The 23,216-nt window shown below is 47.8% G+C and overlaps 1 protein-coding gene across 1 annotated transcript; it reads right to left on the reverse strand.

Moving 5' to 3' along the window:
• Positions 1-2,788: 2,788 nt before the first annotated feature.
• On the reverse strand, positions 2,789-18,878 carry LOC121580588 (ATP-binding cassette sub-family F member 2-like). The gene is made up of 15 exons (XM_041895549.1): positions 18,793-18,878; positions 16,682-16,852; positions 16,199-16,411; positions 15,683-15,865; positions 14,931-15,102; positions 13,816-13,911; positions 12,842-12,944; positions 11,476-11,571; positions 11,086-11,205; positions 10,534-10,623; positions 10,255-10,365; positions 5,652-5,714; positions 4,814-4,942; positions 4,090-4,293; positions 2,789-3,781 (listed from the first exon to the last, which is right to left on the reverse strand). Exons 2-15 carry the CDS (start codon positions 16,818-16,820, stop codon positions 3,665-3,667), a joined length of 1,836 nt encoding a protein of 611 aa, XP_041751483.1. The 5' UTR covers positions 16,821-16,852; positions 18,793-18,878; the 3' UTR covers positions 2,789-3,664.
• Between the last annotated feature and the right edge of the window lie 4,338 nt (positions 18,879-23,216).

Raw genomic sequence — 23,216 nt, forward strand, 5'->3', positions numbered from 1 at the left:
ACTCAAGTATGACAATTGGGTACTTTTTCCACCACGGTAATTAGTAAGGAACTCCCCTCACCTGGTTGTCTAAGTCTTAATTGGAAAGGAAAAAGCAAAAACCTGCAGCCACTTGGCCCTTCGTGGAATGAATTTGACACCCCTGATTGTACTGTCTTTGGCAGGCCAGGGGTGTTAAACTCATTCCACGGAGGGCCTAGTGTCTGCTGGTTCTGTTTTTTCCTTTCAATTAAGACCTAAGCTGTGTTCGAATACTCATACTAACCTTACTATTTGTGACATAACTTGAGTATGCAGTATGCTTATTGGTCATAGTATGGATACAGTTAGTATGCCAAAAGTTCCCGGATGTCGTACTACATTTGTCAAAAAACGAAGTATACAAGCAGTGGACACTATTTCCGTGCTTTTATGGTCCATAATGAAATTCTTCAGAAAGTGGGCGTGGCTTCACAATATTTTAAGAAAATGGCGGAAAATATGCAGCCGAAGCCCAACGAGAGCTTATACAAATTCATTGCTTTAACTAATTATGGCAAATGTTAAGAAATATAATAAGGTAATGACTTTTCAAATAAGTAACGTTGGCTGACAATTTGTTAGCCTTACGAACCGCATAACATATCATTGCAGAAGTTGCTTGTATGTTTATTTAACCTTTATTTAACTAGGCAAGTCAGTTAAGAACAAATTCTTATTTACAATGACGGCCTACACCGGCCAAACTCGCCGCCCAATGGGACTCCCAATCAGGGCCGGTTGTAATACAGCCTGGAATCGAACCAAGGGGTCGCTGCTGTACCTAACTACCTTTAGTTGGCTACTAATCCATCGAACTTGCCAGTATATTAACTATATGCTATCTAACTAACTACCCAAGGTTTATTGACTTGACTATTCATGTCATTCTTAGCTTAGCTAAGTGGTATAGTCGTTGTGCGTTCTCAATGGACATTGTTAATGAAGTCGTAAAACGTCTAGCTAGTAATTTGTTAGCTATGCTAACAAGCTAGCAAGAAGTTGCATAGCAACAGCATCAACTATCCGGTAGACAGGCGAAGCGCTAGTACACTCAACTGAAAGGATACCATTCGTTTACAGTATGTTAGTATGGGTATTCGAACACCGCTCTAGACAACCAGGTGAGGGGAGTTCCTTAGGAAGAATGTTTCACATCTCTCATTGACTTATAAAATCCCGGCCTGGTCTGTTTCGCAAGCGTTCCCAGAAGTCTCGTTATGTTGCGCCTCTGGGTTTAGACCAGGGGTGTCAAACTCATTTTAGCTCAGGGGCCACATGGAGGAAAATCTATTCCCAAGTGGGCCGGACCGGAAAAATCATGGTATATATAACTTAAAAACAACAACTTCAGATTGTTTTCTTTGTTTTAATACGATCAACATACAACATAAAGCTGGAGCCTGAGGACAGTGTGTCCAAAATAGTACAAGCACAACATCACTATTAATCATAAAACACGTCAAGTTTATTTGAAAATTCTAAAGAAAAAGAACACACAATGCCTCAGTGATTAACAGAACTGTTTCACAGATCACAGAACTATATCAGGGTGTCATTTCTCAGGCAGAAATGTAGATAAAAATAATGAAATCCTGTTCCCCAAACAAGTGCAAGAACCACAGAGTCAAGAATAGGTTAAATATACAAATAAAATAAAATCAATTAAAAACAATAGCACATCAACATAAAAACATATAAACATAAATCTGAAAGCGTTGCTCAAACTCCCGTAACAGTCCCGTTATTTTATCTTTGAACCGCTTCATGTCTGCCACATGTTGGGTCGCGCACAATTTTTCAGACAGGGGAAGTGAGCTGCATCACCACCGGCAAGTTGAGTCTCCCACAATGACAGCTTCAACTTGAAAGAACGTATGCTGTCATAATACTGCGTGACAACTTTGTTGCGCCCTTGCAGCTGTTTGTTCAAGTTATTCAGGTGCTCTGTAACATCCACCATAAATGCAAGGTCCTGCATCCATTCTGCGGAATGAAATTCTAACACTGGTTTGCCCTTTTCTTCCATGAACTGTTCAATTTCTTCTCGTCAAAGAAACGCCTCAGCACAGCACCTCGGCTTAACCATCTTACCTCAGTGTGGTATGGCAGGCCATAGATGTGGTCTTTCTCTCTGAGAAGGCTGTCAAACTGATGGTGATTCAGGCTTCTGGATCGGATGAAATTAACAGTTTGGACGTTAAATACGATTCCAATGGAGTTTCCCCATCTCCTTAAGTAGCACTGCCCATATTTGACAAAAGATAGATCCCTCTAGCCATGACCATGTGAAGGTCAACAGTATTACTAATTGGAGTGGCAACTATGGACGGGATTCTTCAATGAAATGTTTGTCATTCAACAAGAGACTAGTTTTTAATGCACATTTCACTTGACAAATACTGCCCCAAACATCTTAATGTAAAATTGCGTGACAGACCGATTTGGCAAAAATGTCAATGTATGACAGATTTCTTGATTTATCTTAGTTGACTATTTTGAGGAAGTGTATACTGGCTGTTGTTGCTATGTCATCTCAAGACAAATTATAATATTGCTGCTTTTCAAGCAAATGTCTTTTAAAGAGAGTATGCAAAGCAGATGTTGGCGTAAACCAAACCTAGTATGTGGGCGCCTTAACGCTCAATCAAATGATCTACACAAATTCAAAAGTCTAAAAAGACACTGAAAAAGCACATTAATTTATGCTAAAGCACTTTGTCAACTTACTGATTAATCAAAATTATCATGTTACTAAAAACAAACCATGTCAGTTATTTTGCTCCTTTATTCAGACATTCCAATTATTGCAGGTACAGTGTTAAATAATGACAATAAAAGCTCTTTTAGAGTAAAAGGGAAAAAAAAAAAAAACGGTATAGGTGGTAACTGATTACAAAAAAAGAATCAGTTACAGTCCCAGCAAAAATATTGTAATCAGATTACACACTTTTGAAAAACTAGATTACTTCTTGGATTACTTTTTAATGCAGAACGTATGATTGCGGAAAAAATAAATACATTATGACACCTTTCTCAATGACATTCAATTCAGCATTGAAAAAAGGTTAAAGTTAAAATTTGTTCCACCTGAGCGAGTCCGACCACAAGTCAGAGACCACTGATGACGACAAATGTGTTTTATGATTCATTTTAATCTAATGCCTCCCAAGGGGAAAGTTATCGAAAGTAATCAGATTACGTTACTGAGTTTGGGTAATCCAAAAGTTACGGATTACAATTTTGAACAGGTAACTAGTAACTAACGGATTACATTTAGAACCTACCCAACCCTGCTGGCAGTTTGTATCCTACTAGTTCTGAACTGTGGAAAAGTAATGAACCGTGAATTAAAAACAAAGTGCACATCTTCTCCACTACATTAATGGATACATATATTTTTTTAAAACTTTAATTCAGAGAAATCAATATACCGTATGTATGCCTGTTGAAGGGGTAGCAATGGAAGGCAACTAGGACGCACCACAACCTTCCAGCAGCCTGTAAAGAGGCTTTAAGCAGTAAGGAATTGGGCATCTAGAAATGGAGCAACATGCTTTTTGAGATATATAGTCAAGTGAAGATGGAATGGGAAATTGGGAGTCCACAGTCTTGAATCTGGGGAGGTCGTTTCATTTTATAATTTTTATACACCATGCGAATTTTTGTCAATCTTCTTTTTCAGATGGTGTTTGTAAGCCAAGATGTCCCGGTTCCATTTGGTGATGGTCTGCTTTTCACATACCCAGATCTCCTGGGCCACCTAGGGAGAAAAGGAGAAATGGGGTTGAATAGGGACAAATGTGCATCAATCCCAGTTCTTCCAAAAAAGAATTCCCGTAAGTATATGTAAACTAGGACTATTTATGATAAGCCCATTCAAAAAAAATGTTGACTCCGGTACTGTATACTGGTGGAGTGTAATGGTGCAGCAGTAGTGTCCCAATGGCATGGAGGAGTATATTTTAACAGTGCAGCACCGGTGTATTCAGACAGTGTGGCAGTGGTCCACTAGTGTATTTAAAAGCAACCCTTTCATACAAAATAGTGTTCCAATTCTTTGATCCGCACCTGCTGGATGAGCCTGAAGTCGTGGCTAACCAGCATCATACCGCCTTCGTACGCGTTGATGGCGTCGGCCAGGGCGTCAATGGTCTCGATGTCCAAGTGATTGGTGGGCTCGTCCAGGAAGAGCATATGGGCATTCTGCCCAGCCAGCCAGGCAAAGCACACCCGGCACTTCTGCCCGTCAGACAGGTTTCTGATGGGGTTCACCTGGGAAAATGCAGAAAATTGGCACCAATGTCAGTAAATTAGGGCGGCAGGTAGCCTAGTGGTTAAGAGCGTTGGGCCAGTAATCGACAGGTCGCTGGTTCCAATCTCCGAGCCAATTAGGTGAAAGATCTGTCGATGTGCCCTTGATCAAGGCACTTAACCCAAATTGCTCCTGTAAGTCACTCTGTATAAGAGTCTGCTAAATGACTAACATGTAATGTCAATTGTCGTAAGACAGTCCCCCAATTCATATATAGGGTTTTAATTTAATTACAGACTTGAGTTGAATTTAAATTGACTACAACCCTGCAGACCTGGGTTCAAATATAAATCATTTTTTTGCCAAATACTTAAGCTACCCTAGGAGCTTGCATGGTGCAAATGGAAATAATGGAATAGTCCCAAAAGTACAAACCCCACTCCCCTGGCATGCCAGACAGGCTCAATCAAACGTTCAAAGTATTTGAAAACAGGTCTGCAACATGACAATATTTTAAGGATCACTAATGATCAAACTGACCTGCTGTTTGCCCGTCAGCCCATAGCGGCCGATGATCTTCCTCATATCCTCCCTCTCCTTGATCTCTGGGTAACACTTCATCATGTAATCCAGGGGTGAGAGGTCGAGTTCCAGCTGCTCTGTTAGATGCTTTAGAGAGGAAATAAAGAGTAGGTTCAGCCATGTGAATCAGGCAGATTTGTAAAAATGTCTAACTTCAGAAGTTGTCCCGTGACGCTTGTTAGGGGGTGGGGGGTCATAGAGCAAAACCGAGAACACCATCGTGTTTGTGCGAGTAATCTTTCCATAGAGGGGAAAGTTGGTAGACCAAACCGTTCTGACCCTAGACGTTTTCGTGAGAAGGCCGAATTTCGGGATGTCTCATGTTCTGACAAACACCGCTGTCTCTGCCACCTTTCACCGCAGATGCAGAAGGGCGACATCGGCGGAGGATTGCAAAACAAACCTGATCTCTAGCTTCAACTGACAGATTTTGATGGGGATTTTTTTTATAATGCTAATTTGATTTCCACAGGGGCGCAGACATCAACTCCAAGGTGTTAATGTATGGACATCACTATTTATAAATTGGGATGTCGCTTTTCAACCATAAGTTAAAAATAAAATCACTGGAGGACGTCTTTAACTTCAAGTAATACAATAAAAAACAAAAGATGCCACTGACCATCCCTTCATAACCACAGCACAGAATCAGTTGGTGGAGCTCCATTGTTTTCTCTCTCAAAATTTGCAGTCTACTCCAAATTTGGCATTGTAGGAACATACATGAATTAAAGGTTTCTGACAGACTTGTCAAAGACAGTTTAGGCTATTAGTGCACTTTAAAATGGTATGCTACCTGGTGATATCTGCCAATCTTGACGTGGGAGTTCTTGCGGATCATACCGTCAGTAGGGAGGAGCTGAGGACAAAGAATGACGAGACGTTAGCAGGGGCGGACCGGGGACGTTAGCAGGGGCGGACCGGGAGTAGCAGGGGCGACCGGGACGTAGCAGGGGCGGACAGGGGACGCAGCAGGGGCGACGGGACGCAGTAGGGGCGGACCGGGACGTTAGCAGGGGCGGACCGGGACGCAGCAGGGGCGGACCGGGACGTTAGCAGGGGCGGACGGGGACGTTAGCAGGGGCGACAGGACAGGGACGTTAGCAGGGGCGGACAGGACAGGGACGTTAGCAGGGGCGGACAGGACAGGGAGCAGGGGCGGACAGGACAGGGGAGCGTAGCAGGGCGGACAGGACAGGGAGTGCAGGGGCGACAGGACAGGGACGCTAGCAGGGCGGACAGGACAGGGACGCTAGAAGGGACAGGACAGGGACGTTAGCAGGGGCGGACAGGACAGGGACGAAGCGGACAGGACAGGGACGTTAGCAGGGCGGACAGGGACAGGGACGCAGCAGGGGCGGACAGGGGACGTTAGAGGGGCGGACAGGGGACGTTAGCAGGGGCGGACAGGGGACGTTAGCAGGGGCGGACAGGGGACGTTAGCAGGGGCGGACAGGGGACGTGAGCAGAGGCGACAGGGGACAATAGCAGGGGCGGACAGGGACGTTGCAGGGGCGTGACAGGGGACGTAGCCAGGGGCGACAGGGACGTTAGCAGGGGGGCGGACAGGGGACGTGCAGGGGCGGACAGGGACGTGCCAGGGGCGGACAGGGACGTTAGCAGGGGCGGACAGGGGACGTTAGCAGGGGCGGACAGGGGACGTTAGCAGGGGCGGACCGGGGACGTTAGCAGGGGCGGACCGGGGACGTTAGCAGGGGCGGACCGGGGACGTTAGCAGGGGCGGACCGGGGACGTTAGCAGGGGCGGACGGGGACGTTAGCAGGGGCGGACAGGGACGTTAGCAGGGCGGACAGGGGACGTTAAGCAGGGCGGACAGGGGACGTAGCAGGGGCGGACAGGGACGTTAGCAGGGCGGACAGGGGCTGGACAGGGGGACGTTAGCAGGGGCGGACAGGGACGTTAGCAGGGGCGGACAGGGACGTAGCAGGGGCGGACAGGACGTTAGCAGGGGCGGACAGGGAGCGTTAGAGGCGGACAGGGACGTAGCAGGGGCGGACAGGGGACGTTAGCAGGGGCGGACAGGGACGTAGCAGGGGCGGACAGGACAGGGGACGTGCAGGGGCGGACAGGACAGGGGACGTTAGCAGGGGCGACAGGACAGGGACGTTAGCAGGGGCGGACAGGGACGCAGCAGGGGCGGACAGGGGACGTTAGCAGGGGCGGACAGGGGACGTTAGCAGGGCGGACAGGGGGACGTTAGCAGGGGCGGACAGGGACGTTAGCAGGGCGGACAGGGACGTTAGCAGGGGCGACAGGACAGGGACGTTAGCAGGGGCGGACAGGACAGGGACGTTAGCAGGGGCGGACAGGACAGGGGACGTTAGCAGGGGCGGACAGGGGACGTTAGCAGGGGCGGACAGGGGACGCTAGCAGGGGCGGACAGGGAGAAGCAGGGGCGGACAGGGGACGTAGCAGGGGCGGACAGGGGACGTTAGAGGGGCGACAGGGGACGTAGCAGGGGCGGACAGGGACGCGTTAGAGGGGCGGACAGGGGACGTGAAGAGGGGCGGACAGGGGACGTTAGCAGGGGCGGACAGGGGACGTTAGCAGGGCGGACAGGGACGTTAGCAGGGGCGGACAGGGACGTTAGCAGGGGCGGACAGGGGACGTTAGCAGGGGCGGACAGGGGACGTTAGCAGGGGCGGACAGGGACGTTAGCAGGGGCGGACAGGGGACGTTAGCAGGCGGACAGGGGACGTTAGCAGGGGCGGACAGGGACGCAGCAGGCGGGGACAGGGACGTGCAGGGGCGGACAGGGGACGTAGCAGGGGCGGACAGGGGACTAGAGGGGGGGACGGAGCAGGGGCGGACAGGGACAGGGACGTTAGCAGGGGGACAGGACAGGGGACGTTAGCAGGGGCGGACAGGACAGGGGACGTTAGCAGGGGCGGACAGGACAGGGGACGTTAGCAGGGGCGGACAGGACAGGGGACGTTAGCAGGGGCGAGACAGGGGACATGCAGGGGGACAGGGACAGGGGGACGTTAGCAGGGGCGGACGGACAGGGGACGTTAGCAGGGGCGGACAGGACAGGGGACGTTAGCAGGGGCGGACAGGACAGGGGGACGTTAGCAGGGGCGGACAGGACAGGGGACGTTAGCAGGGGCGGACAGGACAGGGGACGTTAGCAGGGGCGGACAGGACAGGGACGTAGCAGGGGCGGACAGGACAGGGGACGTTAGCAGGGGCGGACAGGGCAGGGGACGTTAGCAGGGGCGGACAGGGGACGTTAGCAGGGGCGGACAGGGGACGTTAGCAGGGGCGGACAGGGGACGTTAGCAGGGGCGGACAGGGAGTTAGCGAGGGCGACAGGGACGCGAGCAGGGGCGGACAGGGACGTTAGCAGGGCGGACAGGGGACGTAGCAGGGCGGGACAGGGGACGTTAGCAGGGGCGGACAGGGGACGCGGCAGGGGCGGACAGACGTTAGCAGGGGACAGGGGACGAGGGGCGACAGGGGGACGTTAGCAGGGGCGACAGGACGATAGAGGGCGGACAGGGGACGTTAGCAGGCGCGACAGGGACGTAGCAGGGGCGATAGGGACGTAGCAGGGCGAGACAGGGGACGAGCAGGGGCGGACAGGGACGCAGCAGGGCGGACAGGGACGTAGCAGCGACAGGGGACGCTAGCAGGGGGGACAGGGGACTTAGCAGGGCGACAGGGGACGTGCAGGGCGGACAGGGACGTAGCGGGCAGGAGGCGTTAGAGGCGGACAGGGGCGTAGCAGGGCGGACAGGACGAAGCAGGGGCGACAGGGGACGTTAGCAGGGGCGGACAGGGGACGCAGCAGGGGCGGACAGGGACGTTAGCAGGGGCGGACAGGGGACGTGCAGGGCGAGACAGGGGACGTTAGCAGGGGCGACAGGGACGTTAGCAGGGCGGACAGGGGACGTAGCAGGGGCGGACAGGGACGTAGCAGGGGCGAAGACAGGGACGTTAGCAGGGGCGGACAGGGACGTTAGCAGGGGCGGACAGGCGGCAGGGGCGGACAGGGGACGTTAGCAGGGGCGGACAGGGGACGTTAGCAGGGGCGGACAGGACAGGGGACGTAGAGGGCGGACAGGACAGGGACGTGAGCGGACAGGGGGAAGGACAGGGACGTTAGCAGGGGCGGACAGGGACGAGCAGGGCGGACAGGGGACGTTAGCAGGGGCGGACAGGACAGGGACGTAGCAGGGGCGGACAGGACAGGGGACGTTAGCAGGGCGGACAGGGACAGGGGGCGTTAGCAGGGGCGGACGGCGTGCGGGGCGGACAGGGGACGTTAGCAGGGGCGGACAGGGACGTTAGCAAGGGGCGGACAGGGACGTTAGCAGGGGCGGACAGGGAGCGTTAGCAGGGGCGGACAGGGGGACGTTAGCAGGGGCGGACAGGGGGGCGTTAGGGCGGACAGGGGGCGTTAGCAGGGCGGACAGGGGGCGTAGCAGAGGGCGAGACAGGGGACGTTAGCAGGGGCGGACAGGGGAGCGTTGCAAGGCGACAGGGACGTTAGCAGGGGCGGACAGGGACGCTTGAGCAGGGGCGGACAGGGGACGTAGCAGGGGCGACAGGGGACGTCAGCAGGGGCGGACAGGGACGTTAGCAGGGGCGGACAGGGGACGTTAGCAGGGGCGGACAGGGGACGTTAGCAGGGGCGGACAGGGACGCGAGCAGGGCGGACAGGGGGCGTTAGCAGGGCGGACAGGGACGTTAGCAGAGGGCGGACAGGGGACGTTAGCAGGGGCGGACAGGGGACGTTAGCAGGGGCGGACAGGGGACGTTAGCAGGGGCGGACAGGGGACGTTAGCAGGGGCGGACAGGGGACGTCAGCAGGGCGGACAGGGGGACGTTAGCAGGGGCGGACAGGGGACGTTAGCAGGGCGGACAGGGACGTGCGCAGGGGCGGACAGGGGACGTTAGCAGGGGCGGACAGGGACGTTAGCAGGGGCGGACAGGGAGCGTAGAGGGCGGACAGGGACGTTAGCAGGGGCGGACAGGGACGTTAGCAGGGGCGGACAGGGGCGTTAGCAGGGGCGGACAGGGGACGTCAGCAGGGGCGGACAGGGGACGTTAGCAGGGGCGGACAGGGGACGTTAGCAGGGGCGGACAGGGGACCGGGATGGGATGTCTGATCAGAAACATTGATAAGTTGATAAGTTGAAGAGCCATCGAAAGTGCCCACAAATTATTCATTTAAAAAACATTTGAAAATCATTTTACTAGCATAGGCAACTGAACAGAAAATAGAAAAATGACAGTTTACAGGTGGTTTCTACTCATTGACCCTCACTTATCAGTAAAAATGGTACCACTTTAAGGTAACGCCTCATGGCATGGCCGAACAGCAGAACAATTAGTTAGCTAAATTACCATATATAAATCATAATGCCAAGACTCACCTCTCCAGTGAGAAGTTTGAGCAGGGTGGACTTCCCGGCCCCGTTGGGCCCCACAAGGGCCACTCGGGTGTCGAGGTCTATGCCAAACTCAAGGTTCTTGTATATATGGGGCTGAAACGTCAAAACAAGGGAAAAAACACAAGACAAATTCACACAAACCATAGTGAAAAACATGATTGAGTATAGTTTGGAGCTGGAATTTCTCTTTTGTCATAAATAAAAACAAATAGATAAACATTCAGTTAGGCAGAAGTGAGAGAAGGTTTGACAATCACCTACCTGGTCATCAGAGTACTTGAAGCTGACATTCTGGACCATGATGACCGGAGGGGGAATCTTCCCACAGGGAGGAAAACAAAATGACAGGGTCTACAAAAAGAGAAGAAGAAGAATGAGCTTCCTGTCCTCAGTTCTGAGGTAGGAGTTCAGGATGATTTGCAGATTGTCTGATCCCTGCCTTGTGGCCTACCACCCTGAATGGAGCTATGGGATTATGGCTTCTCTTTTGCAATTCTATAAAATAAATCTGTTATCCTGTAATTGACTAACCCCGTGGCATCCACTGTACACTTTTCTGCATCACAATTGACCATAACTATGGCTGTGAATTAATGTTCAGAAATTTCTCAAATAGAGATCACCCAAACTCTGGGGACCTGCCTTCCATAATATCCACTTTTACTATGGTCCAGAGAATGTTCTGACCATGTGACTTGCCCCGGGCTGTAGTCAAAACTAGTTACACACAAAAAAGAGCACCTGTTTCTACCCTATAAAATGGGAAGCACTGTCACCTTCATCCACCGAGTCAAAGTCACTGAACAGACTTACTTTGTCATTGGAAACGCTCTCAGTCAGGCCAGAGGCCACCATCTTCTGCAGCGTCTTCTCTTTACTCTGGGCTTGACGAGCCAGCTTGGCTGAGCCGTGCCCAAACCGGGCTATGTAGTTCTGGTGGGGTGTAAGGAGAGAAAGATGAGGGAGGTTTACAAAAATAACTGTTTGGTGAAGCACTCCCTCTCATCACCGTGTGTCACACTACTTTATTGAACTTTAAAACGGTTTGGATGAAACGACCAAGCCAAGCTGGTGGTTCCAAAATAACCCATCACTATGGCCTGATCCATCACATATTACTGCCGTCAGCCCGACTTTCACATAAATATTGCCAAACCACTAGTGTATGAGGAAGCGTGTTTAGAGAAAGTGAATCTTATATACCTTCATGTGTTTGATCTGGTCCTGCTCCCAGTTGAACCTCTTCATCTGGTTCTCTTCCAGCTCCTCCCTGGTCTTTATGTACTGGTCGTAGTTGCCCTAACCAGGAAGTAAACAAACAGTTTTTACATGAGTACCATTTTACACTTGAAATGGGATGTACTCGCACACTGGAGTCCTTTTCCTTTGTTCTTATGACTTGATTATAGTAACTTTTATTCAGAGTAACTCACCAAGGGCAAATACAATATAAAACAAGTAGATGGTTGAAGTCTGAGTAAGTATCTGGGCCTAAAACTAACTTTTGTATATCAGCCACTGTGGCAGGTAAAAAATAAATAAAAATTATATAATAATAATAATAATAATATAATATATATATATATAGTGGCTATTTGAAGAACCTCAAATATAAAATATATTTTGATTTGTTTAACACTTTTTTAGTTACTACATGATTCCATATGTGTTATTTCATAGTTTTGATGTCTTCACTATTATTCTACAATGTAAAAAAAAATTACAAATAAAAGAAAAACCCTTGAATGAGTCCAAACTTTTCACTGCTACACACACATACAAATAATCTACCAGCCACTTGAGTAAATTAGACCAACTTTTATGCCGCTGTTTCTAAAAACTAATCTTTCAGCACTCACAGCCCCCCCCAGCCAGGCAGTGTTGCTGCGCTAGGTGGGATAACTATAACGTTAGGATTCACATTTCTTTGTGCATTACCAGATATGAAACAAAACGTCAGAAATACTTTGAAAACAGCTACTGCAATATTTATTTTGCTATAAAAACACAACTCAACCTTGTGCCCATACTTGACTATTTTTATTAAAACGCTCAAACTGTAGAGCCCCGAGTGTGACCACGCGCCAACGCGGCTGGTGAATTAGACATACTTACAGGCCAATGCCAAAATCTACCCACGTTTGGCAGGTGGCCGGTGTTAATTTTAGGCCCGGGTATGTCTCCCGAGTGGCGCAGTGGTCTAAGGCACTGCATCGCAGTGCTAGCGGTGCCACTAGAGATCCTGGTTCGTATCCAGGCTCTGTCGTAGCCGGCCGCGACCGGGAGACCCATGGGGCGGCGCACAATTGGCCCAGCGTCGTCCAGGGTAGGGGAGGGAATGGCCGGCAGGGATGTAGCTCAGTTGGTAGAACATGGCGGTTGTGGGTTCGATTCCCACGGGGGGCCAGTATGAAAAATAAATAAAAATAATGTATGCACTCACTAACTGTAAGTCGCTCTGGATAAGAGCGTCTGCTAAATGACTAAAATGTAAATGTAAAATTATTCTAAACCAGATAAACACCTCATTGGTCCATGTTGGCTCATGGCAGAGTGGAGCTGCTCTTACCGTGTAGTATTTCAGCTTGCGCTCGTGTAAGTGCATGATGTTGGTGCACACGCCGTTAAGGAAGTCTTGCGAATGGGAAATCAGGACCAGAATACGTTTGAATCTGTTAAAATTGGAGAGAGAGAAAAAAATGTGGACACTTCAAAATACAGACAAATCTTGAGTTACACCAAACATGGGGATTCTTCATCCAATGTCAGGGATTATAGTCAAAGTATATAGCTAGTGGTTAGCACAGATGAGGAAACTTCATGAGCAATGTCTAAAACATCTCATCTTGGAACTAGTAGTCCCCTGTAGCTCAGTTGGTAGAGCATGGCGCTTGCAACGCCAGGGTTGTGGGTTCGTTTCCCACAGGGGGCCAGTATGAAAAATGTATGCACTAACTGTAAGTCGCTCTGGATAAGAGCCTCTGCTAAATGACGTAAATGTAACTAACAAACCCTTTGGCATCCATTCTATACTCTTTGGCACGCTGCTGGGATCAGATAAACGCTTCGGTCTAGTTTTTGTCAACGCGCCCCCGCGCTGACAACACACTGACAACACACTGACAACACGCTGACAACACGCTGACAACACGCTGACAACACACTGACAACACGCTGACAACACGCTGACAACACGCTGACAACACACTGACAACACACTGACAACACACTGACAACACACTGACAACACACTGACAACACACTGACAACACACTGACAACACGCTGCCAGGCAGGGACACTATAATTCGGCCTTTTGTTTACATCATGTCACAGCAGCAAAAAATAGCTTAAAAACGAGTAGATAGCGGAAAACAACAATGTTTACATGATTTTTTTCCCCAGTTTACCTCTGGAGTTATGGATCAATCCAAACCACAGTAGGTCATAGCAGAAACCTGACTTCAACCAATCTAAGGTGGCTTTTTCAGGTTAATAAAAGTAATGTCCTACAGCTCACACACACACACGTAAATGGCCTTACTGGCTAAGCTCCTCCTCCAGCCACACACAGGCGTCCAGGTCCAGGTGGTTGGTTGGCTCATCCAGCAGCAACATGAAGGGCTTCAAGAACAGGGCCCTGGATTCCAGGAACACACAAACAAGACCCAGGTTAGGCAACATGAAGGGCTTCAAGAACAGGGCTCTGGATTCCAGGAACACACAAACAAGACCCAGGTTAGGCAACATGAAGGGCTTCAAGAACAGGGCCCTGGATTCCAGGAACACACAAACAAGACCCAGGTTAGGCAACATGAAGGGCTTCAAGAACAGGGCTCTGGATTCCAGGAACACACAAACAAGACCCAGGTTAGGCAACATGAAGGGCTTCAAGAACAGGGCTCTGGATTCCAGGAAAACACAAACAAGACCCAGGTTAGGAATTTTAAAACAGTTACTTTTTTTGGGGGCGCCTATCCCACCCCCCCAAAACATGAAAAACAGGGCATTTGCGAATGAAAAACACCTATTCACTCTTTAGGTGTGATTTAGATATTTAACATCTTACACCTTTTAAATCTATAATTGTTTTTATGACTAAAAGCATTTGGGCAAAGTGAAACTCAACACAAGAGAGGCGTGCACAGAACTGTAGGGATCAGTTAAACGCTTCGGTCCGTTTTTGTCACTGCGACGTTGCACTGTAAACATACTGCTTGGCGGTGCCGCTATCATTCGGCCTTTCTTTACATCATTTCCAAACAGTTCTGAGCCCAAAGCCTTATAAATATATCCCATAGTTGGAGTGTTTTGTTAGGAATCTAAGTTATCTATTCAAGTAAACAAGTGGAAAAGAAAGTTTGATGTTATTTACCCAATTCCAAACCGCCCTTCAGAACCCTTGCAGCCCGGCCCCTACCCCTTTCATGAAGATCTGACAGTTTTCTGCAGCGATGCTTGAGAGTGTCTATGAAAAAGACTGGGCTCAAGGCCTGTATTCATAAAGTGTCTCAGAGTAGGATTGCGGATCTAGGATCAGGTCCCACCTGTTACGATTCAAAAGTTAAATAACGGATCCAATAAAATCAGCACTCCAACTCTGTGATGCTTTATGAATACGGGCCCAGGCTTTTGTATTGTACAGGGTGTGTTTTGTACCTGGCCAGAGCGACGCGCATCCTCCAGCCTCCACTGAAGTCCTTAAGCTTCTTCTGCTGCATGGGGGCGGTGAAGCCAAGACCGTGGAGGATCTGGGAGGCTCGCACCTCCGCCTTGTCTGCATCCAGCTCCTCCAGGCGCTCGTACAGCTCCATCAGCTTCTCACACTCGGCTTTAGGGGAGAGAGAGAGAAAAAGGAGAGAGAGAGAGAGAGAGGGAGTAGGAAAAGAGAAGGCAGATGAGAATTTGGGTAGAAGAGAGTGAAAAAGAGAGGAGCAGGATAAGAAGAGGGCGAGAGGGAGTGGTGGAGAGAGGGAGTGGTGGAGAGAAAGAAGGGAACTTTTACTCTACAGTTTTCATTTTAACTGGTTGGGGGGGTGTAATCACGGTTGTTATCCCACCAAATAAGCCTTTGTGCCCTCGCCCGATGCTACATCATGAAGGCAACACATTCTGTAGGACTATTCGGGACATGGGAGGTAGTGTACCACGCCTAGGAAGGGAAGCTGCCACATTGAGCACAGTTCCCATGGTAACGTGGAAATACTCTATAAACTACTACAACCAAGCAATCATTATAAAGCAATCACAATATCCCCACGCAAAACCTGACTCACTATAGAAGTCACCACAACAAGGTACAAAATGTTTTGCTAAACGGGAACAAATCTAAATTGCTCCATTTGAGACACTATTAGCGATGGTCTTCCTGGTTGGACAAAGTAAGCGAGGGGTGGATGCAAAACACTCACAGTCCTCGGAGGCCAGGCGCTCTGCCTCCTTCTCCAGATGGATCCTCTCCTCGTCCACCTCCATGACACACTGCAGGGCCGTCTTGTCGCTGGGCGCCATCTCGCGGGTCAGGTGGTAGATGTCAATGTGCTCTGGGATAGGTATCTCGCGGTGGCCAATGGCTGATAGCAACATGGATTTACCTGGAAAAGTAGAAAGATTTGTGAATGTGTCATTTTAGAGTCCCCATAGAGATCACATTTGTATTTCTAAATAAAGGTGGTGATAGTTCCAATAAAACGGCTGAGTTGGTTGAAAAAGGCGTCCCACAGAGACGGGTGTACCCACCACGGAAACTGACGTAGCAAAAAGGTGTCCCAAAGGCGCTGGGTCGTGTTTATTAGAGCACACCGTAGCAACAAAAAAATTTGCAACAAAAAATGGAAAATAGCGTTTCCTACCCAAAATGCTGTTTCAGAGGGGTTTCTTCCGTTTTATGCCTAGTGAACAAGACCCAGGTGGCGGTAACGACTTACCAGTGCCGTTGAGGCCAATGAGGCCGTAGCGGCGTCCCGAGTTGAGCTCCAGGCTGGTGTCCTGCAGCAGCTCCTGCCCGTGGAAGGTGAGCGACAAGCTGGCGACGTGGACGTCTGTGCTGTTGGGGTGCGACGCCAGCACGCCGGTCACTGCCCGTGCCTCAGTTTTCTTCAGCTCAAACTCGTCCATCTCCTTGGTCAGGATATCCACACCTGTGACACAGCGGGACGTTTAGTTAGTAATTTTTTTATACATGAAAAGGGTTACCCATCTCCACTGACAAGACATATGCGTGCCAGTCAACCCATATTTAACATGAGGTAACAACCACCCACTTACATTACATTTTAGTCATTTAGCAGACGCTCAAATCAAGAGCGATTTAGTGCAAGAAGAATACAAATACATCTCTGAACACCTAAAGTAACTGAAGAGGATTTAAACTTGAGCCCTTTAGTTTCTCTATAATTGGCAACTATTACCGTTGCTTTCGGCTCCATTCTGCTGGCCTTGCTCTGGTCCCTCTCCCTCTCCGTCCTCTCCTGGTTTTTTGGCCTTCTGCCGGGATTTGGCAGCTTCCTTCTTCTTCTGCGCCTTCTTCTTGGCCAGGTCGGAGGGCATGGCTGCTGCGGACCTGGAGGACTAAATTAAACCTGAAGACACAGCGAACGGGGAACAAAGTAGGGGAAACTGGGTCAGTAATGTTGTGTTGCCTGCATCTGGATTATCCGAGAAGCTAATGCGGTAGCTAAGCAGTCTTCAGGTGAAAGTCATTTTGTATTGTTTGATGCAGCGCCTACAATGGAACAGAGTAGCAAGCCAATGTTGGGTGTACACCTATTTTCCACTAGTTAGCATAAGAGTAACGTTATATAACTGCTTGAATTAAGGGGGTCGCCTGTTTGTTAGATTCATGGTGACTTGTTGCTGACCAGCTAAATGACAAATTCAATGCATTTAACCCTGATAAAGCCCTGCTTGATTGGGCTTTAGTGGAATGGCTTGCAAGTCCTCCCTTCCAGCCTTAGTTGACATCAATGATATATATTAACCCTAGCTAACATACTGGGGGCACTGTTTTGAAGCCACAACCATTTTTGTACTGCATCGCAGTGGGCCCCGTGTAGCTCAGTTGGTAGAGCATGGCGCTTGCAACGCCAGGGTTGTGGGTTCGATTCCCACGGGGGGCCAGTATAAACAATATAAAAATAAGAGCGTCTGCTAAAATGACTAAAATGTCGATAGAGACCCGGGTTCGAGCCTAGGATGTTCTTGTCCCATCGGCTCTACGACGCTTTCGGGTTAAGCGAGCAGTGTGTCAAGAAACAGTGCGACAGGGTCGTGTTTCAGAGGACGCGTGGCGTGGCTCTCGACCTTCGCCTCTACCTGAGTTGCAGTGATGGGACAAGACTAACTACCTATTGCAAAAGGGGTTAAAAAAAACATATGTAAACATCACTAAGTAAATATAAAAATTGAGTACCAATTTCATTGTCCCCACAACAAATCCATACATGTCATTTTGTGTTTGAACCATTTTATTGAAATACTGCAGAATTCCATTCATTCCTATGGAGGACTGGTCCTTCTGAGGAGCACCAATATGGCGGCCGGTGGCTTCAAAGTCTCTCATTAGCTACATCGCATTAACAATCTAGTGTCTATACACATCATTGGTTGCCATTCATATGAATCGCAATCAAAGCCGAGACGTTGAAAATTGCTAGTCCATATCTGGTTACATCGCTGCTGGATTTTACGCCAAGATCGCTGACGGTATGTAACTTGCTAATCATTCGTGCATTGAATTGGTGCCGCTGTGGTGTTAGCAACCAGTGCATTCCGGGCCTAGCATCGTTACTCAACACCAATAAATGCCAGATACCAGCATCCTTTTTCTTGTAGCTAGCCTAGCAAGCTAGTTCACGTTCTTACAGGATAGCAGTAAGCGCTGAAGAACCGGGGTAGTTAGCCAGGTGGGTAATGTAATCATTTCCTGCCATTTACCTAGTTAGCTATTTTAACCAATATCCTCCATAATTTAATCAACTAGCCAACTGCAATTGCGGTAACTAACTAGATGCGAAACTGGCGCCCTTGACCATTATATTTGGAGGCTGAAATATTGAGGCCCCTAAATTACCAAGCTAACGTTCGCTAGCTAAAGGCTAACCGTTATATTCAACCAAAGGCCAAATTGTCTAGCTAAAATTACCTCCGAATCTAGAGTTAGCAATCTTATCACAAATCCAGGAATCCCGTGTGGGCCTTCTTATCCTTTGATTTGACAGATGCCAATAATTCCGCTGGCTAGGAATCCAAAAACGATTGATGAGTCAGACTCCCAAGTAATTATTCAGGTAACTGGTGGCTAATGCCGAAGCAACTCGTGGTCCTTTTTTCACTGCATTGTGTAACTAGCTAGTTTACCGGCGGTATGCTAGCTCGACTTTAGTTAGCTAGCTAGTTACTAATCCAAACGAACAGATCCAACCAATAATGTATCACTTGCCTTCTTACTCAATTCCACATATAAAATATTATTCGTGACTATGTCAGGTGTGGTTTAAATATAATGAAAGCTCTTTCTTACCGGTCTTGTACCTGTTCACCCGCGGCGGCGACGACGTTAGAAACGCACAAGAAAGAATTAGCTCGTTGTCGAGCGTTCAACGCCGGCTCACCAACCAATGAAACGCCGAGTAGTCTTTGTAGCCCCACCTTCTCATTTTAATATAGTGCGGGTAAAATAGGAAGGGTTGGTGGGAAATGGTGTCTTCTGTACGTCATTACCGACAAAACAGTATCAAGACGAGAAATAATTCATTATTAACACATAGTGTGGAGTGGGCCTCACAAGTCAGCGTCAGAACACGTTTTAGGCTACATAGATATCCTGGAAAACAAACATTCGGGGGGGGGGGTCAATTCAGGAAGTAAACTGAAATACCAATTCAATTTTTTCTAATTGAGGAACATTGGAATTGTTAGTGCAGTCTTCTATATTGGTTTGCGGCAGTTTTTGAAATACATGGCATGACAACATTGAATCATAACAACAGCAAATACATATAACCCGTAACCAAATACATCTATCTACAAATTGCACTGGGAGGACTGGCTTTAGCAGTCAAGGTTAACCCTAACCTTAACCTCACTAAAACTATACCTAACCCTTGTTCCTAAACCTGACCTTAAAGCCGAAATCCGCATAAGGTGAAACAGCGCCACTGTTCGCCCCAGAGCATTTGTTAATGTTTTATAGATTAAACTGAGGCGCAGAGCATCCAGCATCGTAAAAAAAAATACTTTTCAGTACACACTCTGCTGTTTTATGCAATTACGTGCAATGATGTCAGAGGGAAGCAAACACTGTTCATTGTTTAAAGTAACTTATTTGTTGAAGTAATATCGCAAACAGGCCTGGCAGTTTCACCAAGTACGGATTCCAGGTTTAACCCTAATTAATTTTGACCCCAATACCTGATCTTAAAGGGGCAATCTGTGATTGGTATGTACATTTTGGGACTTTTCAATTAATTATACTATTGATTTTTGAAGAATATAACTTATAAATGCCTCATGAGCTTAGTTCAACTGTCGTACCCCATCAGAACCAAAAATATAAGCTTGTTTTACAATTAAATTGTTTACAAACCATGGAGTAAACAAACACTGTAGACTATAGCCTCAAAACATGGTTAAAACCATCATTTTGATCTCATGGATGGTCAGTCCTTGCATCCATAGCTCTATGAATTTGAGAGTGGTTGCATTTCTCCAGCTGTTTGGGGGAAGAGTGGCGGTGTGGCACTTGTTTAAACTGAAGATTTCCCCTTTAAGTTTTCGTTCTGCCAATCTTATATACACTTCCTATCTAAAAACAAGGGGTAGACTTTGCATATTTTGAACCCGATTGAACATCTCTGGAGAGACCTGAAAATCGCTGTGCAGCGATGCTCCCCATCCAACCTGACAGAGCTTGAGAGGAACTGCAGAAAAGAATGGGAGAAACTCCCCAAATACAGGTGTGCCAAATTTGTAGCGTCATACCCAAGAAGACTTGAGGCTGTAATCGCTGCCAAAGGTGTTTCAACAAAGTACCAAGTAGGGTCTGAATACTTATTTAAATGTGATATTTCCTTTTTATTTTAATTTTATTTTTTATAAATGTGCACACACACAAACTGTTTTTGCGTTTGTCATTATGGGGTATTATGTGTAGATTGATGTGAAAAACAATATTCAATCCATTTTAGAATAAGGCTGTAATGTAACAAAATGTGGAAAAAGTGAAGGGGTCTGAATACTTTCCGAATGCACTGTATATCTTGATTAGATAATTATTCAACCCCCTGAGTCAATACATGTTAGAATCACCTTTAGCAGCGACTAACAGCTGTGAGTCTCTCTGGGTAAGTCTCTAAGAGCTTTCCACACCTGGATTGTGCAACATTTGCCCATTTATTATTTTCAAAATTCTTCAAGCTCTGTCAGATTGGTTGTTGATAATTGCTAGACAACAATTGTCAGGTCTTGCCATTGATTTTCAAGCATACAGTGGCATGCAAAAGTATTCACCCCCCTTGGCATTTTTCCTATTTTGTTGCCTTACAACCTGGAATTAAAATGGATTTTTGGGGGGATTTGTATCATTTGATATACACAACATGCCTACCACTTTGAAGATGCAACATATTTTTTTGGGTGAAAGAAACAATAACTAAGACAAAAAAACAGAAAACTTGAGCGTGCATAACTATTCACCCCCCTTTTGCAGCAATTACAGCTGAAAGTCTCTTGGGGTATGTCTTTATAAGCTTGGCACATCTAGCCACTGGGATTTTTGCCCATTCTTCAAGGCAAAACTGCTCCAGCTCCTTCAAGTTGGATGGGTTCTGCTGGTGTACAGCAATCTTTGTCATACCACAGATTCTCAATTGGATTGAGGTCTGGGCTTTGACTAGGCCATTCCAAGACATTTAAATGTTTCCCCTTAAACCACTCGAGTGTTGCTTTAGCAGTATGCTTAGGGTCATTGTCCTGCTGGAAGGAGAACCTCCGCTTGCTACAGACTCCCCTCAGCCCCGAGCTGTGCCCTGGACACCATATGTGAACTGATTGCCCCGCATCTATCCTCAGAGTTCGTACTGCTTGGTGACCTAAACTGGGATATGCTTAACACCCCGGCCAACCTACAATCTAAACTAGATGCCCTCAATCTCACACAAATTATCAACGAACCTACCAGGTACAACCCAAAATCTGTAAACATGGGCACCCTCATAGATATCATCCTGACAAATGTACCCTCTAAATACACCTCCGCTGTCTTCAACCAGGATCTCAGCGATCACTGCCTTATTGCCTGCGTCCGTAATGGGTCCGCGGTCAAACGACCACCCCTCATCACTGTCAAACGCTCCCTAAAACACTTTAGCAAGCAGGCCTTTCTAATTGTCCTGGCCCGGGTATCCTGGATGGAAATTGACCTCATTCCGTCAGTAGAGGATGCCTGGTTGTTCTTTAAAAGTGCTTTCCTATCAATCTTAAATAAGCATGCCCCATTCAAAAAATTCAGAACTAAGAACAGATATAGCCCCTGGTTCTCCTCAGACTTGACTGCCCTTGACCAGCACAAAAACATCCTGTGGCGTACTGCATTGGCATCGAACAGCCCCCGCGATATGCAACTTTTCAGGGAAGTCAGGAACCAATATACACAATCAGTTAGGAAAGCAAAGGCTAGCTTTTTCAAACAGAAATGTGCATCCTGTAGCTCTAACTCCCAAAAGTTTTGGGACACTGTAAAGTCCATGGAGAATAAGAGCACCTCCTCCCAACTGCCCACTGCACTGAGGCTAGGAAACACTGTCATCACCGATAAATCTACAATAATCGAGAATTTCAACAAGCATTTTGCTACGGCTGGCCATGCTTTCCACCTGGCTACCACTACCCCGGCCACCAGCTCTGCACCCTCCGCTGCAACTTGCCCATGCCCCCCCCATGCTTCTCCTTTACACAAATTCAGACAGCTGATGTTCTGAAAGAGCTGAAAAATCTGGACCCCTACAAATCAGCTGGGCTAGACAATCTGGACCCTTTCTTTCTAAAATTAGCTGCCGAAATTGTCGCAACCCCTATTACTAGCCTGTTCAATCTCTCTTTCCTAACGTCTGAGATCCCCAGAGATTGGAAAGCTGCCGAGGTCATCCCCCTCTTCAAAGGGGGTGACACTCTAGATCCAAACTGTTACAGACCTATATCCATCCTGCCCTGCCTTTCGAAAGTTTTTGAAAGCCAAGTTAACAAACAGATCACCGACCATTTCGAATCCCACCGTACCTTCTCCGCTATGCAATCCGGTTTCCGAGCTGGTCATGGGTGCACCTTGCCTAGCAGTGATTTATAGATGACCTGGAGCCAGTGGGTTTGGCGACGAATATGCAGTGAGGGCCAGCCAACGAGAGCATACAGGTCACAATGGTGGGTAGTATATGCCTTGTTGCAAACAGGATACATGTTTTGGAATATTTTTATTCTGTGCAGACTCCCTTCTTTTCACTGTCAGTTAGGTTAGTATTAGGGAGTTACTATAATGTAGTTGATCCATCCTCAGTTTTCTATCACAGCCATTAAACTCTGTAACTGTTAAAGTCACCATTGGCCTCATGGTGAAATCCCTGAGCGGTTTCCTTCCTCTCTGGCAATTGAGTTCGAAAGGACACCTGTATCATTGTAGTGACTGGGTGTATTGATTCACCATTCAAAATGTAATTAATAACTTCACCATGCTCAAAGGGACATTCAATGTCTACTGTCTACCAATAGGTGCCCTTCTTTACGAGGCATTGGAAAACCTCCCTGGTGTTTGTGGTTGAATCTGTGTTTAAAATTCACTGCTCGACTGAGGGACCTTACAGGAAATTGTATGTGTGGGGCACAAAGATGAGGTAGTCATAAAAAAAATCATGTTAAACACTATTATTGCACACAGAGTGAGTAAATGCAACT

This window comes from Coregonus clupeaformis, chromosome 14 (assembly GCF_020615455.1).
Source record: "Coregonus clupeaformis isolate EN_2021a chromosome 14, ASM2061545v1, whole genome shotgun sequence".
In the NCBI taxonomy this organism is placed as follows: Eukaryota; Metazoa; Chordata; class Actinopteri; order Salmoniformes; family Salmonidae; genus Coregonus; species Coregonus clupeaformis.